The 23,957-nt window shown below is 40.9% G+C and overlaps 1 protein-coding gene across 7 annotated transcripts in view; it reads left to right on the top strand.

The window, feature by feature from the left end:
• The window catches only part of ANO2 (anoctamin 2), a 245,212-nt gene that overhangs the window by 149,402 nt on the left and 71,853 nt on the right, over positions 1–23,957 (top strand). For 6 of the 7 annotated variants that reach the window (XR_002437744.1, XM_021393597.1, XM_021393608.1 and 3 more), the window contains one exon: positions 2,945–2,977. The exons of the other annotated variant lie outside the window; for it this stretch is intronic. Coding sequence is in view for 5 of the 6 variants with exons in the window: in XM_021393597.1 (XP_021249272.1) it covers positions 2,945–2,977 (33 nt within the window). In the remaining variant the exon portion in view is untranslated. The remainder of the gene's footprint in view (positions 1–2,944; positions 2,978–23,957) is intronic. 7 annotated transcript variants of the gene reach the window in all.

The following is a 23,957-nucleotide window of genomic DNA, read 5'->3' as shown; positions in this document are numbered from 1 at the left end:
AAAGTAGGATTTGACATGAATTAGATGAATGCTGTATGTTCTTTAAAGTGAAGCCACATACATAGTGTTCTTGAAGAAACTGGACCAGAAGAAGAATGCTAAGAATGGGGTAGCTGAAGTTAATAATTTTCTGAGAGGCATCAGTGCATGGATGCCAACTTCTCACTCTAGAGAACTCTTCATGTGAGAGGCAGAGCACAGGAAATATCTCCAGTTGCCTTCTCTCTCTAAAAATTAAAACAAGAACAGAAAAATATGGATTCTAGAAATTCTGCTATAATGGTGCCTTAATATTTCTGGGTTATTTCTAGAGTAGCAGAAATCCACAGGGCTAGAAATCATGTTAGAGTTTCTTTTTAATTCCTGAGTAACATACCACCCATTCATCGTCCCCAGAGGACATTCTGAATTCAAATGTTGGCAATCTATACTGAATAGCATCTTTGAATAACTTGTTTTGCATGTAGAATAGCCACCTGGCATCCCTGGAGGTACTGAAAATAGGATAATTCAGCAAAAGAGAAAGGAGTAGATGCAGATGATGCTAATGTAATTTTTCTGAAGAGCATCTATCTTAAATATGCCAGGTTCCATGTTTCAGGTTAGTAGTAGGAAAGTGGGAGCTAAATACTTCGGTGGACTTCCAAAGTCCCCAATGTACAATGTTCCCTTGAAAGTCTAAGTTCACTGAGATCATCAGTCTCCTTTTGAACCTGTCAGACCCTTATAAACAATATTTCAGGGTTCAGCTGACCAACTACACTGCAGGCCATGCCTGGCAGGATTAGCACAGTGCTAATTTTCACCTTCTTTGAAATATAGAATGAATAGTTTATTTATTGAGCAAACAAGAAAACTGTTTTCCTTTGGCTGTTTCTCCTGCTGCCTGATGAAGCTCTTCTGTGCTGAAATAAATATTGAATAGAAATCCCACTAAAAGAAAACACATATTTTCTTGATAAGCCTACACATTTAGTCAAACTATGTAAAAGACTCCAGATGCTTAAATCTGTTGCTAATTTGTTCATTCTTAGTTAGACTTAAATGGCATTGCTTTAGTACTGAAGGAATAGGTGATGCATCTTCAGTACCTCCATCTATTTGGAGGTACTCCAAATAGACCATCCATCTTTACTTAATTGTATTTGTAGATTAGCAAATGTCCCTATTCATTGCAGGGGAATTGGACCTGTAAAGGTCCCTTCCATCTCAGTGATTTAGCTTTAGTTATCAATCTTATTTGGGGAAAGGATGTATTATCTTGCATAAAGGTACCAGAGAACAAGCTCCCAAAGTCCGAAGGAGTACATTTCCAACATGAAACCATAGCTCACTAATTAAACAATGATGCACATGTGTGTGTGTATATGCATTTATTTTATGGGGCTTAATGGAAATGCTTTATGTTCATAAACCCTGAAGGTGAGTATCATTTTCCTCAGCAGCTCTCTCCAATGGTTCCTGAGGAGTCATGAGCTAGTGAAAAACTATAGAATTATGGCAGAATTTAGCTCCACCAGGGGGCAAAGATAGACTAGAAGCTTACTCAGCAAATACAGCTCCTTAAGCTGGAGCTGATAGCTGAGGTATCACATATTTCCTTTATTCCCTGAGCTGATGCCAGATAACACATTTTTTTGTGAGCTTGCTCATTTGGGTACACTGTTTTGGGTTGATATTACTAGCTCTGAACTTCTGAGTTGTCATATTTGTGCTACAGGTTTGGAGCTCTGAGGTTTCTGAGCAATCATTTCATTGGTGGAGTGGTGTCTAGGTTACAAGTATTTTTAGAATTAGCACTTGTGGTTTTTGGCCTGATATTGAGTGATAGGATTCTTTAGGTCAGGTTGATTCAGAACTTCAGTTTATTTGAAGGTACATTTACTTGACAGTAACATCCACAGGTCAGCTCTTCCTGCTTTCTCAGTTTGTGTCAAATATCCGTTGGCTCAGGAAGCCATGCTTTTCAAATGGAGAAGCTAAGGGGCAGGCCACTATTGTGTTTCCTACATCTTCCTGTGAAGATAGACTTCCCTGGGAATGCACTGGTTAGCAGCATTGTTGAGTTGCCTTGGCATGAAAAAGCGAACCTATCTTTGTGAGGTGCTGCCTCAGCCAGTCTCTAGCTCCTTGGCTTCATTCCAAATCTCCAGCTGCTGTGAAATCACTGGTCTGGTATATCTGATTTTCCTAGTTATACTCTGGGTATAGATTTCTATGAGGTAATCATCATACAACAAATACCCTCTTTCACTTTATAAGAAGCATCTCTTCAGTGGATATTGTTCTCCGGAAATGCAGAACATGAGATTTATCAGAATTTGACTTTTTTTTCTGAAGAACAAGAAAAAAGAAACAGTTAAACTACTCAGAATTTTTTTTCTAAGACTACAAATGTCATAGGCATCACAGAAAAAAAAGGAGAAGAATCACAGAAGACATGTAGTTCCATTCTTGTGCTCCAAAGCTATACTCCATGTCAAGTTTGCCGGATCTTTCTTTAACCTGTTACTAAAAAAACTTTAGTGATGAAGTTGGGAACTTGTCCCAGGCCTTACTTATGCTGGTTTGAAAGACTGACCAGTTTGTTGTTCAAATTATTTTCACAGTGTTCAATTTAAGCTTTCTGTAGTAATTTAAACCTCCACTCATTTTTTATCTGTATTAACGATGAGCTGTTTATTTTTTTCATTAGGTAGATAGATACCTTTAAAACACTTTTTGTTTTAAATGTTGTTAAAATCTGTTTTTGACTCCTGCAACATTATCTGTAACAACAGTTTGAAACTGAACAAATGGAAAGTGTTGTTCAGTTTGAAACTGAACAAATGGAAAGATTATAGAAAAACACACAGCCTTGAATTCAACACTGCAAATAATGGAGAATTCCTCAGTATTTCTAGGTTCCAAATAATCTTTTTCCCTCCTTCTCTTGTCTCTGTAGGTGTATCAGCGAGTAATGCATATTCTCACAAAGGTAAAAAAACAAATATACCCTTTGACTTTTGGAAGAGGATAGGCTTGTAGAAAGAAACATTAGTGAGAGGTCTCTACATAAGTTCTCTCTCTCCCCATACTGCCTTTCCTCCCATTAACTCATGGATGAATGAAAAGTTCATTCAGTTAGTCTCCAAAGACACTAAGTATACTACAAAATCAGGCAATTTGGAAGGACTGTTTATTTTGACACCATTTTATCTTGTTGCACAATACAACTGTTATGTGTGTGTATGTATATGATGATAATATGAAGCTTCTGCATTTCTATGGATGCTCATCAGAGGTATGGTTGTCCAAATTACAGGCCACTTAGCTCAAACTGTATTGAAACAGAAACCAATAATGTAGGCAGCCTCGTCCATGTCTATCACCTTCATTTCATCCATGCACAATATGCTAGCTAGAGGAATGGGATGTGTAATAGAATCCTTTATATCAGATTTATGTCAACAGAGGATTCCCAACAAATCCCTGCTATTTTCTGTTGGACAGAGTCTACCTTGAAAATCTTCCAGCAGACCAGTCCAAAGTAGTTCCAGCAAATGAGAGGATCAGTCTGCATATTTCTGGGAAGGCTCAGGAAGTGTTACATTGATGACTTCATGTTGAAAGCTGTTCTCCAGAAGATGCTCTTTTTCTTAACTTGTGTTGAAATTTGGTTATATGATGGGACATAAATTCAAGATTACCTATCAGTGTAAATGGGATCCCACTTAAGGATCTTCAGAATGTATCTGGGACAGTATCAAGATAGGAAATGATGTAGATAAACATTGCCTACATAGCAATGTTACATTTTTCTACACTGTGTAGCAGAATCTTTAAGACTTCTGCACAGGCCAGCAATGCTCCAGGGTGCAAAATATACATCAGGCTAAAACTGCAGAAAGTGCATAGCAAAAAAATGATGCATGAAAATCCTGAAAGGACCTCTGCCTCCCTTGTAGCCTTGCCTCTAAAGGGAGATGTCTGTTTCTCCTAAATATTTCTGTCTGCATTCCCATTTTATGGATGTTCCAGTTTATGAATAACAAGATCTTGTTCACTTTCTCTGACAGTGAAAGTTCAGAACATCTGCAGCTTGGCACGGGAACTTTGAGAAAGTGTCTGAAGGGAAAAAGGATCATCCTAAATCACCCTATTAGACTCAAGACTCTTCCCAGAGGTCCTCTCAGTGGCCTCAGTCAGCTTAGGAGTCCTTTCATTAGGCCTAGAAAAAGCACGGGTAGGGTCAGCTCACATTTATCCTTACCTGATTTGTACTTGTATACTCATACTTCCTGCTCTCTCCCATGTATAAACATTCCCTAAACTCATCCTGGTCCTTGCTGTAGGTGAATGCTAGATGTTTTTTTTTTTTAAACCTATGCTTTAGAGACCAGGTGGTTTTTTTTTGTTGGTTTTTTTTTTTTTTTTTTTTGCATGCCACTTACACAGTTCACTCTGTGGAGTTCAAGTACTTTGAATTTACTCCCATTGCAGATTATGCATGCTTTAAACCATTATTCTCTTCACTATCTGCAAGAGCAACAAGCATAAATTACCACCACTTCTATTCTCTCTAGATTCATTTTCAGGCAGTAACTCATTATTCTCCAAGAATCAGTTTAACATTTTTTTTCTCTGCTGAGCACTGTTTCTGTTTTTAATTATCTTCCTAGTTATATTGGCATTAATTTGTCCTACTCAGATCTCTTTATATTTCATGTTTTTATTTCTAACTTCTCAACAGCACAGTAACTACTCACATCTCCCAATTTAGTATCAACTGCAAACTAATTAACATGACTTTCAGAATTATTATGTTAAATATAGGACAAACTGCTTTCTGATAGTCTAGATACTACATGCCAGTTTCATGCATGCATGGCCACTGCTTCCAACTCTTCCATTTTTCTGGTATGGAACAACAGAAATTTACTTTGTTGATAGACCTACTCTATTTTTGTCAGCTTTGAAGAATATTGATGAACAACGAATACTTAACATTACAGTTGTAAACCTATTGTATTTTTTCTGGTAATTTTCTGAGTGTCTTCTGTTTTCATAAATAATTCATTCCTGTAAAGCCATATGTTAAACTGCCATTGTAAAAAAAAGTAAGTTCTGGCAGTTCTCACTCAAACCATACGTGAATATCTAGAAGTTGATTTTAAGTAGTGATATAAATGCACCAGAAAAATTAAGATGACTATCAAAGTACACATTAAATATCAAGGAAATATTTCTATTTCTGAATAAACTACAGTGAATTAAATTAAACAGGTAAAGCCTTACAAACTTAAATTACAGTGATAACAGACCTTTAGCTTTTTGGCATTATTTCTAAGTGAATGAAACAACTTGAAATACTTCCCTGAAATTAGTCCAAGGAGCAATGATTTCTTCTATTTGAAAGCAAGGTAGAATTTTCAGAAACATTGCCACATGAGAATGCAGTTTTGAGGTCTTCTCACCCTAGCTATCTTATCCAATAGCTAATATGTATCTCCTAGCATAGCCTAGATATGCGCTATTGCTGCAGAGAAATCAGAAAGAGAGCTTGTTAGAATGTTGCAGATTACCCTTGTTTGAGAAGAACTAGCATGGTTGGGTGCATGTCCACATTCCATAACTTGGACTAGAAGACTGGTAATATATTTTATCTATGAACTGTAGCTCATATCTTAGTCCCAAATTAATAAAAGAGTTTGTTTTTTTTTTCTAGGTATTTATTGTATGCATATGATATATATGCATACGCCAACACACATGCACTTATCTATATGTATGTCTGTGTCTATTTATATATGTATACACACTACTTGGCATTTATGAGAATGTTCAGAAGAAAGTTGTTAAGCTGGGTAAGGACTAGACATTTTTAAAATTATCTTTTCCTTCATTCTGCCAGTTTCTCTCTGCAGTATTGACAGAGAAGAGTCTGATGCCTTTCACCAGCCTTCTTTGTGCTCCATGACCCTCATCTAACACAGTAACCATGGCATCATATGTCTGTTACTGTGGAAGGGATATAAATATAAGTATCTTGAGGCACAGGACCTTGGCTGCTTACACATACTTATCCATTTCAAGGCAGGTCTGTATCCTGTAGAAGAGTTGTTTCCAATCACATTGCAAGGGACAAAACACAGCTGTGTTCTTGGCTGATTTATTTTGTTCTGGCTGAGTGGCTGAAGCTAGAATAAAAGCCAAGAGGTGCCCTGGTCACCATCTGTAAGAACCTACAGCCAAAACCAGAAATCTGCTAGTAGTTGTTCTTAACTGACTAAATTGCAGCTAAATGCCAAGACTGGAAGATGAAAATAGGCAAATTCAGCCTGGAAATAAGCCACGCATTTTCAACAGCAGGGATATTAATATTTGTTATGACCTAATAAGGCTTGTGACTTTATCATAGAAATACTCAAGTTGTGATTAGAGGTTTTTCTAATAAGAATATTAGTTAAATCAGATTTATTATCCTTTTAGCAAAAATGGTACAGGTACAGGCATTGGCAGGGTGGCAGCAATTTTATCTTTCCTCTTAGACATTTGGGGGTCCTAGTACAAACTTGCTCAAATTCCTGGAACAGTCCCAGGAATTTGCTTAAACAGTTTTCTGCCTGTAGTTGTCACTGTGGGCCACTGTAAGATTCCAGAAATGTTCATGTGACTTATTTGTGCCTCCTTTTCTATGATCATCCTGGCACACGTTGTCTTCAGAAACTGCCTGCGCTGCCGGTTCCTTCTCGCTCTTAGCTTCTTTTACACTCTCAGTAGCCCTGAAATATCTGTTTCTCCTTGCCTTCATCTTATGCTATGCTTAAAGTAAAATTACAGTGTCGCTTTATTTCAGAATAAGCTCATTTCATTCCTTGTTTGAGCCTGTAATACACATGTAATTTTTTTGTGTGTTTTTCAAATACAGAACTGTATGTGATGCCACAGTTCTTACTACTAGATGCTTTTTTTGACATCAGATTTTTTGCTCATTTTTAAGCTTTTGTTTCTACTAAGAAAAAATGCAGATATAAAAATGGCATTTATTTGTTTGATATTTTTTGTGTGTTCTTAGAGATGAACTTCTGGATTTTGTTATTGGAAATATAATTCTCCAGCTTTTCACTTTCGATAGCTGTGCAAAATCTTAGGAAGCCAAGAAAAAGGGGTCCTAGATTCTATTCTTCTCTGATCACCTTTTACTAAATTCCAGTGAATTATTGCAGTTCTATGTTGTCTCGGTTCGGCCTGGTTAAGCCTTGTTTGATGACAAGGGGGTGAAGGGACCTACAGAACCATGCCCTGGGAAGGGGGGGCGGGGGAGGGAAAAGGTAGGGAGATGGGCCTGGACAAAGCATAACAGCAGCAATGAGCTAAGGAAAAACTTGATTTACTAAATAAAGTAGTAGAATGTGAGATAAAATATACTTAAAATATACTATAATAAGACTGGAATTGAAGCTAATAAATCAAATAAAAATTGAGAAAGAGAGAGTTTCTGAGATCAAAGTCCTTACTCTAATGCTGTAGGCAAAATGGCCAGGGAGCAAAGAGAGAAGAGGATAGTCTTGTGACTCCCATTCAGTTTTATCTTTCCTTCCAAATGAAAAATGGAAATGGAAAAATGGAGTCTTCTGGGAGTTGTAATTCTGTCTTCTCTTCTGAGTCCAGGAGACTAGAAATATCAACAATCCATGAAACTGCAGCATTAACTCTTTAACCTCCAGTACACTGCACAACATTATGATGTGGAATACCAATAAAAAAACATAAAACCATGACATATGTAAAATCCAGTGATGTCATTCAGGTTGCTCATGTGCAAACGGGTGAACTGCAAAACTGGAGTTACAAAGCAGGAAACAGAAGAAATACAGTATGTTGTTTAATCCTTGAGTGCAGGTTAAGCTGGCATTATTGATGGTTAGAAACACCTCCTTTGAGATGTTCTCTTGTGGGAAAATATAAATAAATAACTGTAATACTTGTGATCTGAACAAGCTGGCTGTGATTTAATTCACAAACATAGAACTGTTTTCACAAAGCTGCTTGGTGCTGTCCAAGTGTGGTGTATTTCCATGTTTCCACGTCTAACAGGCTCATGTGAAGATGCAGATGCACATGTTGGATCTTTATCAAGTTAGGTAGCACATAATGTTATAAACCAGAAATAAACCATCCAGCAAAACATCAATCATGGTTGTCCAACATTTTGTCTTGCCTGTACCACACAGACTGAAGAGGAATTTTCTTGGCTGCATAGGTCACTCCAAAAGTATTACCTCCTACCCATTTCCATGCAAATTACAACATAAAAAGAGTACAACACTAGTTGATACAGCAAATTCTCAACTACAAAACAGTATTTTTCAGTACAGTCACAACCACTAGCTCTGCGTTTTCATTAGTGATGAACAAGAGCCTGCATGTCATGCTTGTAAAAATCTGCACCAAGAGAAGTGATGCGCTGTCACTATCACTACTGCTGAAACTCACCACCCACTAGCTCACTGTGTTCACATCCACGGTTTGGTCTCCATCAATGTGCAGCAAATGTCAATGAATTTCAATAACTGCAACTTTTTATGCATGAAAGAATTCAGTTCAACACCTTTGCTTGCATATGCACTTCAACGTCAGATGGAATTTTGTCAGATTGACCCTCTGCTACATCAGTCACAAAACAATAAATTATAATGGAATAATGGTGGGAGTGTCCAGCCACTACTGCCATACCATCAACATCCGCTTCTGATGTTGTAGGCTAACATAACAAAATAGGAGGCATTACTTTCAGAGCAGCCCTCATAAAATATATAATACAATTAATGTATATAAGTAACATTTTTTTTAATTTTTAATATTTTTATTAAAACATGAAAAGGGAAAATAACAAAACCAAAAAACTAGTGGTATATTTGACCCTGTTTTTGTAAAACTAATGCATCGATCTGGTTTGACTGAAGAGGCTGCAATTCTTAGTGAGATCTCAAAGTGTTTGTCAGTGATTTTTCATGAAATTTTACTACTCTCATCCTTCATTCTTGAAAATAGTTGTTCACAAATATATGTACTACCAAAATAAGGTGTGCTAATGAAGTGAGGGATAGTTCTCTCTGCTAAATTACAGTGTATAAAAATCCAGCAGAGAGACATGATCAAATTTTTGAGTTGAAAGCCTGATTGGAACTCTATACATTCCATTTAAAAATTTACATGTCGTGTATTTATGTTAACTGGAGTTGCAAATATGCCAAAAAAAATTATAATTTCTTTTGGCTATCTTGAAACCTATTCTCAAATTAATTTGCCATAGTGGAAAGCAAGACCAAACATTTTTCATTGCTCACAAGACTGTGTTTAGCCAGTTTATCAAAATGAATACAATTATTTGCTGTAAGTTGAGCCTGCACTACACTGCACTCCATTCTCTGTTTTTAGTGCAGGTTGGGTTAATAGTGCACCCATGGTTGGTTGTTGCTGAGTTGTGCCCAGGGCTGGGCCAGGCCACCTGTTGGGGTAGAGCTACCACCCTGATGAAACAGGGCAGAGGTCTGGCTGCAGTGTGATCTGTGCCAGGATGCATACAACCCTTGGGCTGCAGGCTGGACATGCCTGACGTAGACAGTGTTTGGTTTGGTTTTATTTTCTATTCAGATTTTTTTTTTTTTTGTATTACGTTTTTAAAATTTTAATAGGAAAAAGAAATATTCCAGAAAGGAACATCTTCAACATCACATTAAATCAGGAATAAATGACTACATCCAAAACAACTACATACTCAGTGTCTTTTTCTTCTAATTCAACAGTGAAAACAAAATTGTGTTCAAAGTTTTTAAAAATGATCTATTGTCTCGTTTATTACAGAAACATAATCTGTGTTGAGAACTTTTCTGTCTTCATGCAAACATTTCCATGAAATGTAGTTTCCTTTGGGGAATGTGCCACAGCTTGACATATCTGCCACTGAGACTGTTATTCAGATGATCAGTTTTAGTCTACTATGTCAATAATTGTATACATTTCTTGAACTGCTTCAGATAGATTCCTTACCTATCTGGCTGAGTTTTCATTAATATCCCAGAAAGCTTTTCTACCTCTAAAATACAAGCAATGTTCAATAATTAATGTTAATGATTAGTATTAGATGAGTGTCATAAGAAATCTACTGACAAATTCCATTAATTTAGAATAAAACACAGTCACTATCTGCAGCGCTCAAGTGTAACACTTCCCAGATGGGGTATTCTTGATAACTGACAGTACAGCCTTTCGACGACTAGATGGCACTATTGACAGCAAATCGGGTACAATATAAAATACCAAGTGAAGTTTTAGATTTGGATTCCTTAGCAAGAGCCATAACAGAAAATAGCATTCTGTTGCTAAACATACTGATAAAAATTTCAGAATTTGGTACTGAAATTATTGCCATGCATGCTAAGTAACTTAATATTTTCATCCAGTTTTTTTTTCTGACTTCTTCTGGTCCATTATATGTTCATTTTCCCCTTTGGCTTGGTGTTACCGAGAATGGTGAACTCATAGCGAAGTCACATAAGGTTAAAAGAAGCACATCCAATAACGAGAAAGCTGACCGGATGGTATTCTGACTTCCTTTTCCTTCTTTATCCAGATGTTCTTTGCCTTGCATGGCCTCCCTTCTTCCGTCAAGACCTTTGTGTCCTCCATTACAAGAGACTGGGAAAACACTTTCACTGACTTTCATTCCACTGAGCTCTCTTCAACCTGCATTTTCTTGCTTGGTATTCCAAAGCAAATATAATTTTCCTTATGCTGTTACACCAAAGCCACAGATGTGCTGGGCATTGGTGTCAGGGCATTGAGAGACTCTGAGGAGAGAACTTGGATGACCTGTGCTGGACACAGTCAGTTCCAGCATCTCCATTGGACCTATAACAGGGGACATCAGCAAAGCTCTTTGTGGCTCTGGAAGAATGCATTTAGGAAAGGGAAAAATGCCACGGAGGCAGAGAGGAGAAAGAGTGAGAAACAGGCCTGTAAGCAGCAAAGGGAGATAAAAAAGAGGAGAAAAAGGTGCTTCAGCAACAGGTGCAGAGATTTCTCTGCAACCCATGAAAGAGACCATACTGGAACAAGCTTTGCCCTGTAGCCTATGGAGAGGACTGCACCAGATCAGATAATCGCACTGCAGTCTGTGAAAATGCCATGCTGAAGCAGGTGGCTATTTCCTAAGGAACTGCATCCCATGGGAAGGATCCACACTGGAGAAGGGATGATACTTAAGAAGGAGCAGCAGAGAGAAGGTGCAGTGAACACATTCCATAGTACCTATTCTCCATCTTCCCTGCACAGCTTGGGGAGGGAAGTGGAGAGTCAGTAATGAAGCTGCTTCTGGGAAAAAAAGGGTTGCGTGTGTGTGATGTTTTTATTTTTGTCTTTATTTTGCACCATCTATTTTTATTTTACTTGAAAATAAATTAAATTATTTTTCCCCAAGTCAGATCTGCTCTGTCCTGATGGTAACTAGAAAGTGATCTCCCCATATGAGTATCAACCTAGAAGCTTTTTCATCTTACTTTCTTACCTCATTCTGTTGAAGATGGGGTGTGAGAGGGTGGGTGGGTAGGCAGCAAGCCAAAGTCAATCTCCCCAAAGTGAAAGGACTATTTTCTTCACAATTCAGCAAGGCAATATCTTTGGGAGGCAGACCATATTTCATTTGGTTATCTCCAGTAATACGCTGAAATTTAAAGAATCAGTCATGCTTTTAAATCTTTATTCCAGGAACTTATTTTGTTGAACGCATCAGGAACAAGGTGCTTTTGGAGACAATAATGACTGGTGATGCTAGATGCCTACGCATTCCAAATGTATATGGTGAAATTTCAGAGGGCATACACTCTAATAACTTCAGTCCTTAAGCACTTCTGAAGTCTTAAATGGATTAATCTTTATGCTTCTTAATGACTAAAAATGCAGAGTTAGGCTCATCTTAGCTTCTGTTTCTGATCTCTAGAAGTAGATGAAAAGTGCTTCTTAGCTTCCCTCATTTTTCTCCTTCCTTCTGGCATCTATCCAGATTTCTTTTTCTAACTGACAACTAAACAAATAAATGAAAAAATAAATTGAGGAGGAGCAAAAAAGGCAAGTAGGTATTTTGTCTTTCTTTTTCATAATGGATATTTTTTAAGTTACTCCAAAGGGCTGAAATAGAAAGTCATGTCTGTACCCTGGCTGTAGATTCAAAGTACTGTAAATGTCTTATATCACCAAATATATTGAACAAGAAAACAAAACATGAAAAGCTTTAGTTATTTTGCCACTCATAATCTGTGAAGCGCAATTCGTGGTATGTGAACGTTTGAGCTTGCTATTATGATTTCTCATTTACCGAAATTCCTACTGCTAGAGAGATTTTTGAAGCTGTTTTCTTCATCATTTTTTGACTCTTCCTGTCTGTGTTGAGGACCTAAAGGCCCCTGACTGAAGAATGATCCTGGGATGGAACAAAGTATTCTGACATTTTTAAGGGAACTGATATTTGTGGCTGTAGCCACAAATACCTTGTTTTGTAGAGAGAGCTGACCTTGGTAGTTTATCTTGTTTTTGCAAAGTCTTGTTTTGCAAGCAGGTGTTCCATTTGGGCTCTGTATCACGTGTTGGCCGTGGGTACAGCATGCAGGTGGAAAAAGCCCTGCAGACCGTGGGGAGAAAAAAAAGCAGGAGAGAGACTGTGGTGGGAGAGAGAAGAAAAGTGCACTTTGAAGCAGGGGATGCCCCACTGGCACTACTTATTACATCCACTGCTGGCATGTTCCTTCTCTCTCCTTTTCAGCAGTTTGCTGTCTCTCAAGGGTAGGTAAGTAATAGTGTACTTGCTTAGGGAGTTCCTGCTTCTCACTTGCGGGGATTATCTAAAGTGGATGCCTGTGTGTGTACGTTGACTAAAACCCATAACCCTCTGTGCTGCTCTGAGCACATAGTTTGCTTGCCTCTGCTGCTGAGACATCCTGTCTCTCAGATCCAAACATACCCTGAAACACTGTCCTTCATGTATAAATCAGAATTTTCTTCTTCTATTTCACTATGATGTGTGTAGCAGAAGTGCTAAGTCACGGCTTAAAACAGTGACTGAGCACCTGGTGGGAAGGCAGGGCAAACCCACGGTGACTGGGAAGGGGTGGAGCCAGGATTCCACTCTTCTTAGTCCTCATTTAAGGGTTGGCAGTGAAGGCAAAGGCATGTCACTGGAGATCCCTGTGTAACTGAGGTATTCTGAAGGTAAGCAGATTCTTTTCTTTGTTTTAGTGTCCACAGATGTTGTATTTGAGCAAGTCCTCACTTACTGCAGCCTAGGACTTTGCTACTCTGCTGTCATTGCTATGCTTTCCATCATGTTAGAGCATTACCCTTGGTGAGCCAGGGAGGTGTGACAGCAGTATACTTAATTAGGATGGATTATCTTAAAAAAGATGATGTATTGGCTAGTCCCTGGGACCCCTAATGCTCTAGTTTGAATAAACTAGAACAGACTTTTTTTGATAACTGAGGAAAGAGTAGTACCAGCATCCTCCGTAGCATGGCTGCTGCTACTACTGATATGCATCATTAATCTGAGGAAGGACTGAAAGATGAAAATGCACTTTTAAAAGCCCGTATCAGACAATTGGAAAATAAAAGTACACTTCTGATGGGACAAACTGCCTCATCTTTGAATGGCATTTCCCCTCTATAATTAAGGACTAGGTTGTTAGAAGGGGAAAAGGACTTAGATCAACAGGATCCTTAGATCCTTCAGACCCTCATGAAATAAGACCAATAATTGCGCAAAAAAAAAAAAAAAAAAAAAAAAGGGAAGTCCAAGTTAGACCCTCAGGGTTGTCACCTGAGGAGTGGCCCCCTGCCTGCACCACATTACATGTGACAGTGCACCCATACACAGCCTCTGAACTAATGGATTTATTACAATGATTTAAACAGAAACCATGAGAGAGCATACCAGCTTGATTATTTATTAAGATTATGGGACACGGGGGCCGAAAGTGTGGTTATTAATGGACCAGAGATTTCTAAACTTGCTTCTATTACCACACATCCAGTCTACGTGTGACTGTGATGCATAATGAGGAAAATAATTCTCTGATTCAATGGATAACAACTCCATGTAGGATCACGTGGCTAAATAGATGTGATATCCTGGTAAATACTGGTCTATGGAAAGAGAATTGAGAATGAAGGACGCAACTCATGATGATGCTTTTGAGAGTCCAGACCTGTTAAGTTCTCAGCAGGAATGAGGGACCTTATCTTACAAAAAGCTCCTCCCCACCAGTATGGCACATTAGTGTCCTTACTAAACCCTTTAGTAGTCTTGGAGGCTGTTGTCCAACAAGCCACCCAGTTGGTGGCTGATCTAGGAGTAACAGGGTGCCTTAGGACCAGGCACAATATCTGGACATTAGAAGGGGCAGAGGTCCTCCCTATAACTAATCTAGGAGACCTGCCCCACAGATTTCTCAATGAGGACCCATAAGGGTATCTTGAAAACAGATATTTAATGATTTAATCTGGGCTGGGGTTCAATTTGCAAAAACTTATTAACAGCCCAATTATGTCCAGCTATGGAGGCAGCTGGAGGAAAACCAAAAGTTTCCAAATATCCCCCCCAAAAAGCAGGGGTAAGCGTTACTGAACAAGTACCTGTGGGAACATGGAACTTGGAAAAGTTCATAGTTCCCAGCAGAAAGAAAGAGCCTCCTCAAGTGACCTGGGCTACTATGAAGAAAAAGAATGGGCAATTGCACAGTTATTTGTGTGATGGGGGATGCCAGCCCCCCTGTACCTAGAGCCCCAGACAGAACTGGAGGCCCTGCTGAATTGACTGTTTTTTGGTCCTGGAAGAACATAAAGCTAGTGGTAGCATTAGTAGACACGGGTGCAGAAACCTCGATTATTTATGGTGATCCAACTAAATTCCATGGAGATAGGCTGATGATTGATGGGTTTGGGGGACAGACCATCCTTGTAACCCAGACATAGTTGAAGCTGGGGTTTGGGTGTCTCCCACCTTGGGAGTATAAGGTCTCTATTGCCCCAGTCCCAGCGTATATACTGGGCATAGATACACTATGGGGTCTGATTCTCCAGATGACTGTGGGAGCGTTCAGACTGAGATGTATTAGTATCTGGGCGGTGCAGGCGATGTTAAGAGGCCATGAGAAACATGAGCCTGCTCATCTGCCAGAGCTGTGCTGGATTACTAGTACTAAACAGTATAGACTCCTGGGGGAGTATATGGGAACTGTTGAGTCATGGCCTGAACCACTGAGCACCTGAAGGAAAGACCCAGTCTGCCCTGGGAGCATAGGTGAAGGCAGTTCACCTGTGTGACTGGAAGGGGTGGAGCCAGGCTCCACCCCTCTTAGGCCTCGCTTAAGGGCTGACTGCCACTGAGGAAGGATCTCTTTCTGGAGATCCCTGTTTGGTGGAAGCTTTTCCCTGCAAACCCAGCATCTTCTGATACAGGTGAACAATCCTCTTCCCTTCCTTTTTAGCACCTTTCTGTGGTGCCGGTCCTTCTACCAATTTTATAACACCTTTTCCATTGTATAGATCTTTCTGATCGCTACATTTGGTGAGCCAGGCAGACCAAAATATTAAAATGGCTTTCCTTTTGAACATCTTTAAGAGGGTCAAGGGGGAGAACATCATCCCTCTGTATAAAACCCTGTAAGGGTGCATCCCAGGATTTATGGGTTCCCCTTTTATGAATTTGCAGCCATAGTTGAAAAATGGGGTCCCTTGCAGGGTAGTGGAAATATTTCTCAAACATATTTCTCCCCATCCTGCACAGCAAAGTATTTCTGAGGATTAGATAAAGATATCCTAATTACAAAGGAATGCTGACTGGCTGTGTCCGCTGTGGCATGGTCACTATTAATGGCACTGAATTGCGCAGAACTTTCAGATAGTACTTTAGAAAATGAGAACCAATTACTGCATGATTGAATTGAGAAACTTGAGCAAGAGCTTGGCCTACTGACAGGGAGAAAATCAAGTTTAACTTTCCCTTTAAAGCAAATACGGAATATGACATTGGAAAATACTCAGGCCCCTGAACCAGTAGACCTGGGTAATCCAACGGAAAAAAATCTCAAGATTGGATCTCGAAGCCTCCCTTGAGATAGATCCCTTCGAGATATGACCTGTAGCAACTTAAAAAACAAAAAGGTACAGAATAGACCAGCAGGGGTGCCCCCGATCAATGGCCCCTTGCCCAAACCCATTTCCATGTAACATCTCGCCCCTGTATGGCATCTGAATTGATGGATTTGGTGCAACAATTTCAGCAGAAACCACAGGAAGGTGTACTGGCTTGGTTACTCCAATTATGGGACATGGGGGCAGAGTGTTGTGGTCAATGGACCAGAAGTTTCCAAGCTCGCGTCCATTACCTTATACCCTGCCCTTAGACAAAGACTATATGATGCTGTGCAACATAATGAGGAAAGTAATTCCCTAATGCATTGGTTGATGGTGACATGCTGTATCACCTGGCCTAATAAGACCGATATCCTGGTGCATGCAGGTTTATGATCATCCATGAAGGACCTACAAACATATATTCGCGAACTAGGAATGAAAGAGGCCATTTACGAGGAAGCCTTTGAAAGTCTTGATTTAATAAAATTCTTGGCTGGAATGAGGGACCTAATTTTACAGCGGGTACCCTCCCACTATTATGGCACATTGGTAACTATATTGAACCCCCTGGTGGCCTCAGAGGCCATTATTCAGCAGGCCGCCCAGTTGGTGGCTGATCTGCAGGAGACGGAGCACTTAAGGGCAAGGCGTAATATTAGGGCAGTGGAAGGGGCTGAGGCATATCCAGTTATTAAAACTAGAAGAGCTGCCCCATGGACACCCCGCTCAGGGCCCCATAGGGGTGTCCTGAAAACAGATGTTTAATGACCTTATACAGGCCGGGGTGGCTTTTGCTAAAATCGATCGCCAACCTAATCCTGTTTTGCTTCAATTATGGAAACAACTAAGGGACGACCAAAAATTTAAAAATACCCCCAAAAGAGCCAGGGTATGAATGATTGAAAGAGTACCAGAAAAAACTTGAAACTAGATTCAAGGGTTTCCCTAATACAAGGGAGAAGCCTCCCCAGGTGACTTGGGCTATGATGCGTGAGCCACCTGAGGAAAAAGACATGGTGCTCACCCAATTCATGGCTTGATAGGGGATATTAGTACCCCTGTAACTAGGGCCTCCAGATGGGACTGGATGCCCTATGCTGAGCTGACAGTTTTTTGATCCCGAAAGAACATACATAGGGTTATGGCATCAGTTGACACAGGTGCAGAAACATCATTTATTTATGGGATTCCACTAAGTTTAATGGGGATAGAGTGATGATTGGTGGCTTCGGGGGACAGACCATTCCAGTTAACCAGACGTGGTTGAAATCGGGGGTTGGGCGTCTCCTGCCCCAGGAGTATAAGGTGTTTGCTGCTCCAGTCCCAGAGTACATGTTGGGCATAGACATTTTATGGGGTCTGGCTCTCCAGACAACCGTAGGAGAATTCAGACTCTGACAGAAGCGTATCTGGGCAGTGCAGGGGATATTGAGAGGCCATGCAAAGTGTGAGCCTGCTGGAATTGTGCTGGATTACTAATATGAGGCTGTATAGACTCCCGGCGGGTCAAGATGAAATATCAAGGACTGTGCAGGAATTAGAAAAAGCTGGGATCATAAGACCTGCACATAGCCCATATAATTCCCCCATACGGCCAGTGCGGAAGTCAGATGGCACATGGAGAATGACGGTAGACTACAGAGAATTAAATAAGGTCACGCCGCCTGTTCATGCAGCCGTACCCAATATTGCCTCCCTAATGGACACATTGAGTAGGGAAATAAAAACCTACCATTGTGTCCTAGACTTGGTGGATGCATTCTTCAGTATTCCAATTGCTGAAGACTCGCAAGACCAGTTCGCATTTACATGGGAAGGCAGGCAGTGGACCTTTCAGGTCCTGCCACAGGGGTATGTACATTTGCCAACATACTGTCATAACCTAGTGGCGTGTGACCTGGCAAATTGGGAAAAACCTAACACTGTTAGCTTGTATCATTATATTGATGATCTCATGTTGACATCTGACTCACTGGAGGCAGTAGGACAGGCGGCAGATTCATTAACTACCTATCTGCAGGAAAAAAGATGGGCTATAAACCCTTAGAAGGTGCAGAGTCAAGGCCTGTCCGTGAAATTCCTGGGGGTAGTTTGGTCAGGAAAGGCCAAAGTACTACCCAGTGCTGTCATAAATAAGGTTCAGGTATTCCCAGTCCCTACAACACCAAAGCAGCTGCAGGAGTTCTTGAGTATATTGGGATATTGGCGTTCCTTTTTCCCTCATTTAGTGCAGCTGCTGAGACCATTAGATGAATTCACAAAGAAGGGGCAACTATGGGACTGGGGGAGAATGGAACATGAGGCTTCCCAGCAGGCGAAACTGCTAAACAAGCCCAGGCACTGGGTATATTTGATCCTACCTTCCTGGCCAAATTGGATGTTCATGTCACTCAGGATGGCTTTGGCTGGGGCCTGTGGCAATGCCAGAGTTCTGTTCAGACCCTGATCAGGTTCTGGTCTCAGGTCTGGCGTGGAGCAGAAGAAAGATACAGCATGATTGAAAAACAGTTATTGGCTGCCTACTTCCGTATTACAGGCAGTAGAGTCAATAACCCAAACATCTGAGGTCACAGCTAAGACCACCTTGCCACTTCAGGAGTGAGTGAAGGACCTGATCCACCTTCCTAAGACAGGGGTGTCCCAAGCACAGACAGTGGCACGATGGGTCACCTATCTCAGCCAGAGGAGTAGTTTGTCTTCATCACCATTGAAAGAGGAACTTCAAAAGATCTAAGGCCTGGTGCCGTATCACAGCGACGTGCCAAAATATACAGCAGTTGCTCCACTGGAAAAAAGTCCCATTCAGGAGGGGAAATATCCCATTCCTGAAGATGACTGGTATACAGATGTGTCCAGCAAAGGTAACCTGAGCATGTGGAGAGCAGTGTTGTACCATCCCTCCACTGACAATCCGGTTTGAAGAGGGGGATGGTCAAAGTAGCCAATGGGCAGAGCTGCAAGCCATGTGGAGGGTTATCTAATGTCACTAAGGAACCCGGTGACAGTGCACTGAATGTCTGCACAGATAGTTGGGTTGCGTATTGGGGACTCACTCTTTAGATCTCACAGTCGGCCACCCAAGCCTGGACCATTGTCATGGTTTTCTGATTTTCGGTTATTGGTATTCCACATCATAACGTCATGTAGTGGATGTACCTGGTTCTCAGAAGAGAAGGACTACTACAGTCCCCACGGTACTTTGCTCCTCTGTTACCATTTTCCAGCCGGAGGGAAAAGATAAAAGCTCACAGTATAAAAACTTGCAGATCACGAGACCTCGTCCCTTTTTCCGCCATCTCTCGTCTTGGCAGCACCTCGCTCTCCAGCCGTCTTATTGTCGGTAGTAGAGTAAGGCCTACCTTGATTTTGGGACATTCTCTGTCTCTGTATTGGATTTATCAGCTTAAATTGTAATTATTGTGTGTTGTACTATAGTGTGTTATTTTGCATTCCGATATCTTATTTAGTAAATTAGTTTGTTTCTCCTCAGATTGTTGCCGCTGTTCTTTGCTCTCAGGGCCATCTCCCTACCCTTTTCCCCTTTTCCCGGGACGTGGGCCCTTGGGTCCCCCATCCCCTTTGTCACGGAATCGGGCCTAATGCCTGTAAACCGTTGACAACCATCCACGCCCAACCGATCTGGGGCAAGGAGATATGGTTAGACATATGGAATGTGGTTAAACTTAGAACCATATGTGTCTACCATGTTTCTGGACATCACTCCCTGCAGTCACCAGGAAATGATGAGGCCGACACACTGGCTCGAGTATGGTGGATTGAGAACTCTCCTTCTGAGAACATTGCCCACTGACTACACCGGATGCTGCAACATGCTGGACAGAAGACAATGTAGGCAGCTGCAAAGGCATGGGAGCTGCCCATAACTATGTCAGATATTGTCTAGGCATGTCATAATTGCAAAGCTTGCTCGAGAATGAGACCGAAACCCTTGCCAGAGGTGACTGCCCACCTTGCTAAAGGACATAACCCACCTCCAAAAGTGGCAAGTTGACTATATAGGCCCTCTCCCATGATCTGAGGGTGCCAGATATGCATTAACTTGTGTTGGCATGGCAAGTGGACTGATGCAGGCCTATCCGGTACCAAAAGCAAACCAGGCCTACACCATCAAGGCTTTAACCAAGTTAATGGCAGTATATGGGACTCCACAGGTCATTGAGAGCAACCAGGGTACACACTTCACAGGCGCGATGATACAGCGCTGGGCAGAAGAAAACAATGTTGAGTGGTGATTTCACCTGCCATATAATCTGACAGGGGCTGGCCTTACTGAATGTTATAACGGTATTCTTAAGGCTGCCCTGAAGACAAACTCTCAGTCCTTGCAGGGGTGGACAAAGAGACTCTATGAAACCCTGCGGGACCTGAATGAAAGGCCTAGAGATGGCAGACCCAGTGCCCTGAAGATGCTACAAACAACATGGGCCTCCCTGCTTAGAATCCAAATTACGGTCACTGACAATCGGGTAAGACTCAAAATTAGTAATGAAAATAACCTTCTGCTCCCTGCCCCTGAGAATCTAGAACCCAGTACCCATAGAATAGAATGGCCTTGGAAGGTTGATGTAGGACCAAGGTGGTGTGGCCTACTTGCACCTTGGGGGAGATTATTGGATGTGGGAGGCTCGGTAGTCTCTCGGTGATTGGTACATGGCCTACTGACATTGTAGTCAACGCTCCAGTCTTCACTGCTAAGGGGACCCTCATCATGTCTCTATGGCAGATCAGGACCCCGTCTTTGGTACCTGATATAGTTATGCGGCCTCAGATATCTGGCCAAAGGGTGTAGTACAGATGGCTGGGACATACCCCAGTGCAAGCCGACCCAGGACAGGAATACGGCCTGTATCTGGCTGTGGAAGGCAGACCTCCCCCTCTACTCCCTGTGAATCTTTTGAGTCTATAGGATCACTGGAAAGAGCAAAATGTCATTGAAGCGTTCCAGTGTCACTGTGAGATCACGCACGACACTTGGTGATGGCCAAGAGCTACTTACAATAACACTTGAGAATTTTGAATATCCATGGGATGTTCAAACCAATGTGCTCCTATTGCTATGTGTCATGAATGTGTTTCAGGTTATGTTTAAGATTAAACAATTATGTAAGAGATCTGCCCTGAGGTGGGATAGTTCTGAGTGGCAGGAAGTGTGGGATGGTATGGGCAGGTGCCTAGAGCAGTGGGCACCTCTAGCGGTTTGGAACTTCACCTCTGAACAACTGCAGAATCCTGAAGAATTAGAATATTTGGAGAAGGAATGCTGTTGCCCTAGCAAATATAAGGAGGCACAAATCACTGGAGCATGCTGGGGCCTGCTCTATGGCTTCTGAGCTCTGTTCAACACTATTCAGTGTCCTCAAGGGGAAGAGAATACCTCTGGATCTGATGACAATGTAATGAGCCTTGTGCTTGCTCCAACTTCTGTGATGGACCCTGTGGCGTCTTCAACTATTCTGATGAGATCTGTGGCTGCTCCAACTTCTGTGACAGGTCCTGTGGTTACTTGCTCCTGCAACAGGCCCTGTGGTTGCTCCAATCCCTGTGAGGGGTCCTGCAGTTGCTCTGACTTGTTTGACAGACCCTGTATTTACTCTAACACTTCTCTCAGGCCCTGCAGGTGCTATGACCCTCAAAACCAGTTCTGTGATCACTTGAATCCCTGTGTCAACATCCACAGAGGGTTCAACCAGAGAACCAACCAGTGCCAGTAACAGTTGCCCCATAAGCAAGATAAAAGAATGTCTATGAAAGTCAGAATGTTGAGCGAAGAGAGAAGCTCATAACTTCAGAGAAGAAGATGAAGGTGGAGCGGGGTCATCACAAAAACGGGAGGAAGAGACAGAAACCATTAGACTCATAACATTGAGTGAGCTGAGAGATTTATGAAAAGATTATGGTTATCATCCAGGCAAGTATATTGGCAGCTGGCTGCTCAGGTGCTGAGATAGTGGGGCTAGTAGCCTGGACATAGAAGGCAGTGAATTCAAGCAGCTGGGATCTTTTTCCAGGGAAAGTGGCATTGACAAAGCAATTGGAAAAGGGTGAAAAATTTTGTCTCTACAGTGGTGATTCTTGTCGTCCATGAGGGAAACATATCCCTTCAAGGAAGAGCTGGTATTTAACCCAGACAAATGGACCACCATGGAGAAAGGTATCCAATACCTGAGGGAACTAGCTGTGGTAGAGATTATGTATGGAATTAACTTGAACAATAATACCAACTTCCAAGATTCTGATGACATGATATGTATGCAACTGATGTGGCAGAGAGTTGTAAGGAATGCACTGTCATTGTATGCAAGCACCCTGGCAGGAATGAACTAGAAAGATAACAAAATGCTAATAGTGAATGAAGTGGCTTGCCTACTTCAAAATATGAAGATAGCACTGTATTGGACGCTAAAGAAGGCAAGACTGTGTGTTTTGGTTCTAGGAGAAAAACAATGTTGATAACAGACTGATATTTACAGTTGTTGTTAAGTAGTGTTGTACAGAACCAAGACCATTCTCAGCAAAGGGCCTAAGGAGCTGGGAGGGATCAACATTAGTACAGCTGACTTAAACTGGCCAAAGAGATATTCCGTACCATAAGACATCATGTGGAAGGAGTTTTGAAAGGGGTAGGAGTTTCTCTCGCTCTCTTCCACTGCCTGGGGGGCCTAGCTGGGCATCAGTCAAGGGGTGGTGAGCAATTGCTTCTGCATCATTCATTATATACATGCATAGATATATATGTACAGTCATAACTATTATCCTTTTCTCTATTTTTAGTAAATAGTTTTATCTCAACCCATGAGTTCTACTTTGTTTTTATCAGTTCTCTTCCCCATCCCACTGGGATTCTATGCTTCTATGATGATGTCTGCAGTCTAATTCCACATTTCAGAAAACTCTCTAAAATGAGTACATTTCTATAATTAGAGTATATACTCTATTCCTGTTGGTACTTTGGGAAAGGTTTTTACAAAGATGTTATACTTCTCTATTTTTATTTTTATCTGAGGAAAATCATATCTTAAAAGTGGTTCATTTGAAACTTTTGAGCTCAATTCTAATCCAGTATGAATTCATTTAAATTCCAAATTAACTCTAGGCTAACTCCAGTGCAAATGAAGTACTCATCCATGGGATTGCAATGGTGGTTCACAGAAATGCAAACAGCAACAGGTTCTGAATCTTTAGTTAACTTGTTAAGTTTTCATTTATCTTAAACAAAATAATGACCTTATTATTTTAAGAATCTGGAATCATATTTCTTATATAAATCTATTTTTCAAATCTCTTCTTTAGATGAGATGGATTTTGCTTTTTGCTTTTCCCAAACTCGACAATATTTCACCAATCACAGTTGCTTTAAGTTATTCAATAATGAGAGAGAAGTCAATTGCACATAAAGAAAACAAAGTTGGCTGCAAAAATTAAAGAGGAGGTTTGCCTCTGTAATTCCTCTGTTCTATAATCCAAGTACTTGAAGAATGATTAGGATATTGTTGCAAGAATTAACTTACTGGCCACATATAGTTAATAAAGCCATTAGACAGAAAACCTGGGTTCAGTGATAAATAACATTCTTTTCATGATTTCTTTCTTCTGAAGCTTTCTTCTGAAGTTTTGCACGAAGCAATTTAAAGTGAGTGGTTGAACCTTACTGGGGCTAAAAGTAAATTAAAGTGAATTTTACGTCCTAATTCTGACATGATGAAATGTAGAAATAGCTGGATACATTTTTTCAAATATTATAAACATAGTTACACATGATTTTTTCT

The sequence above is a fragment of the Numida meleagris genome, chromosome 1, assembly GCF_002078875.1.
Source record: "Numida meleagris isolate 19003 breed g44 Domestic line chromosome 1, NumMel1.0, whole genome shotgun sequence".
In the NCBI taxonomy this organism is placed as follows: domain Eukaryota; kingdom Metazoa; phylum Chordata; class Aves; order Galliformes; family Numididae; genus Numida; species Numida meleagris.
The sequence above is the reverse complement of the archived record's forward strand: the minus strand, read 5'-3'. Positions and strand labels throughout refer to the sequence as shown.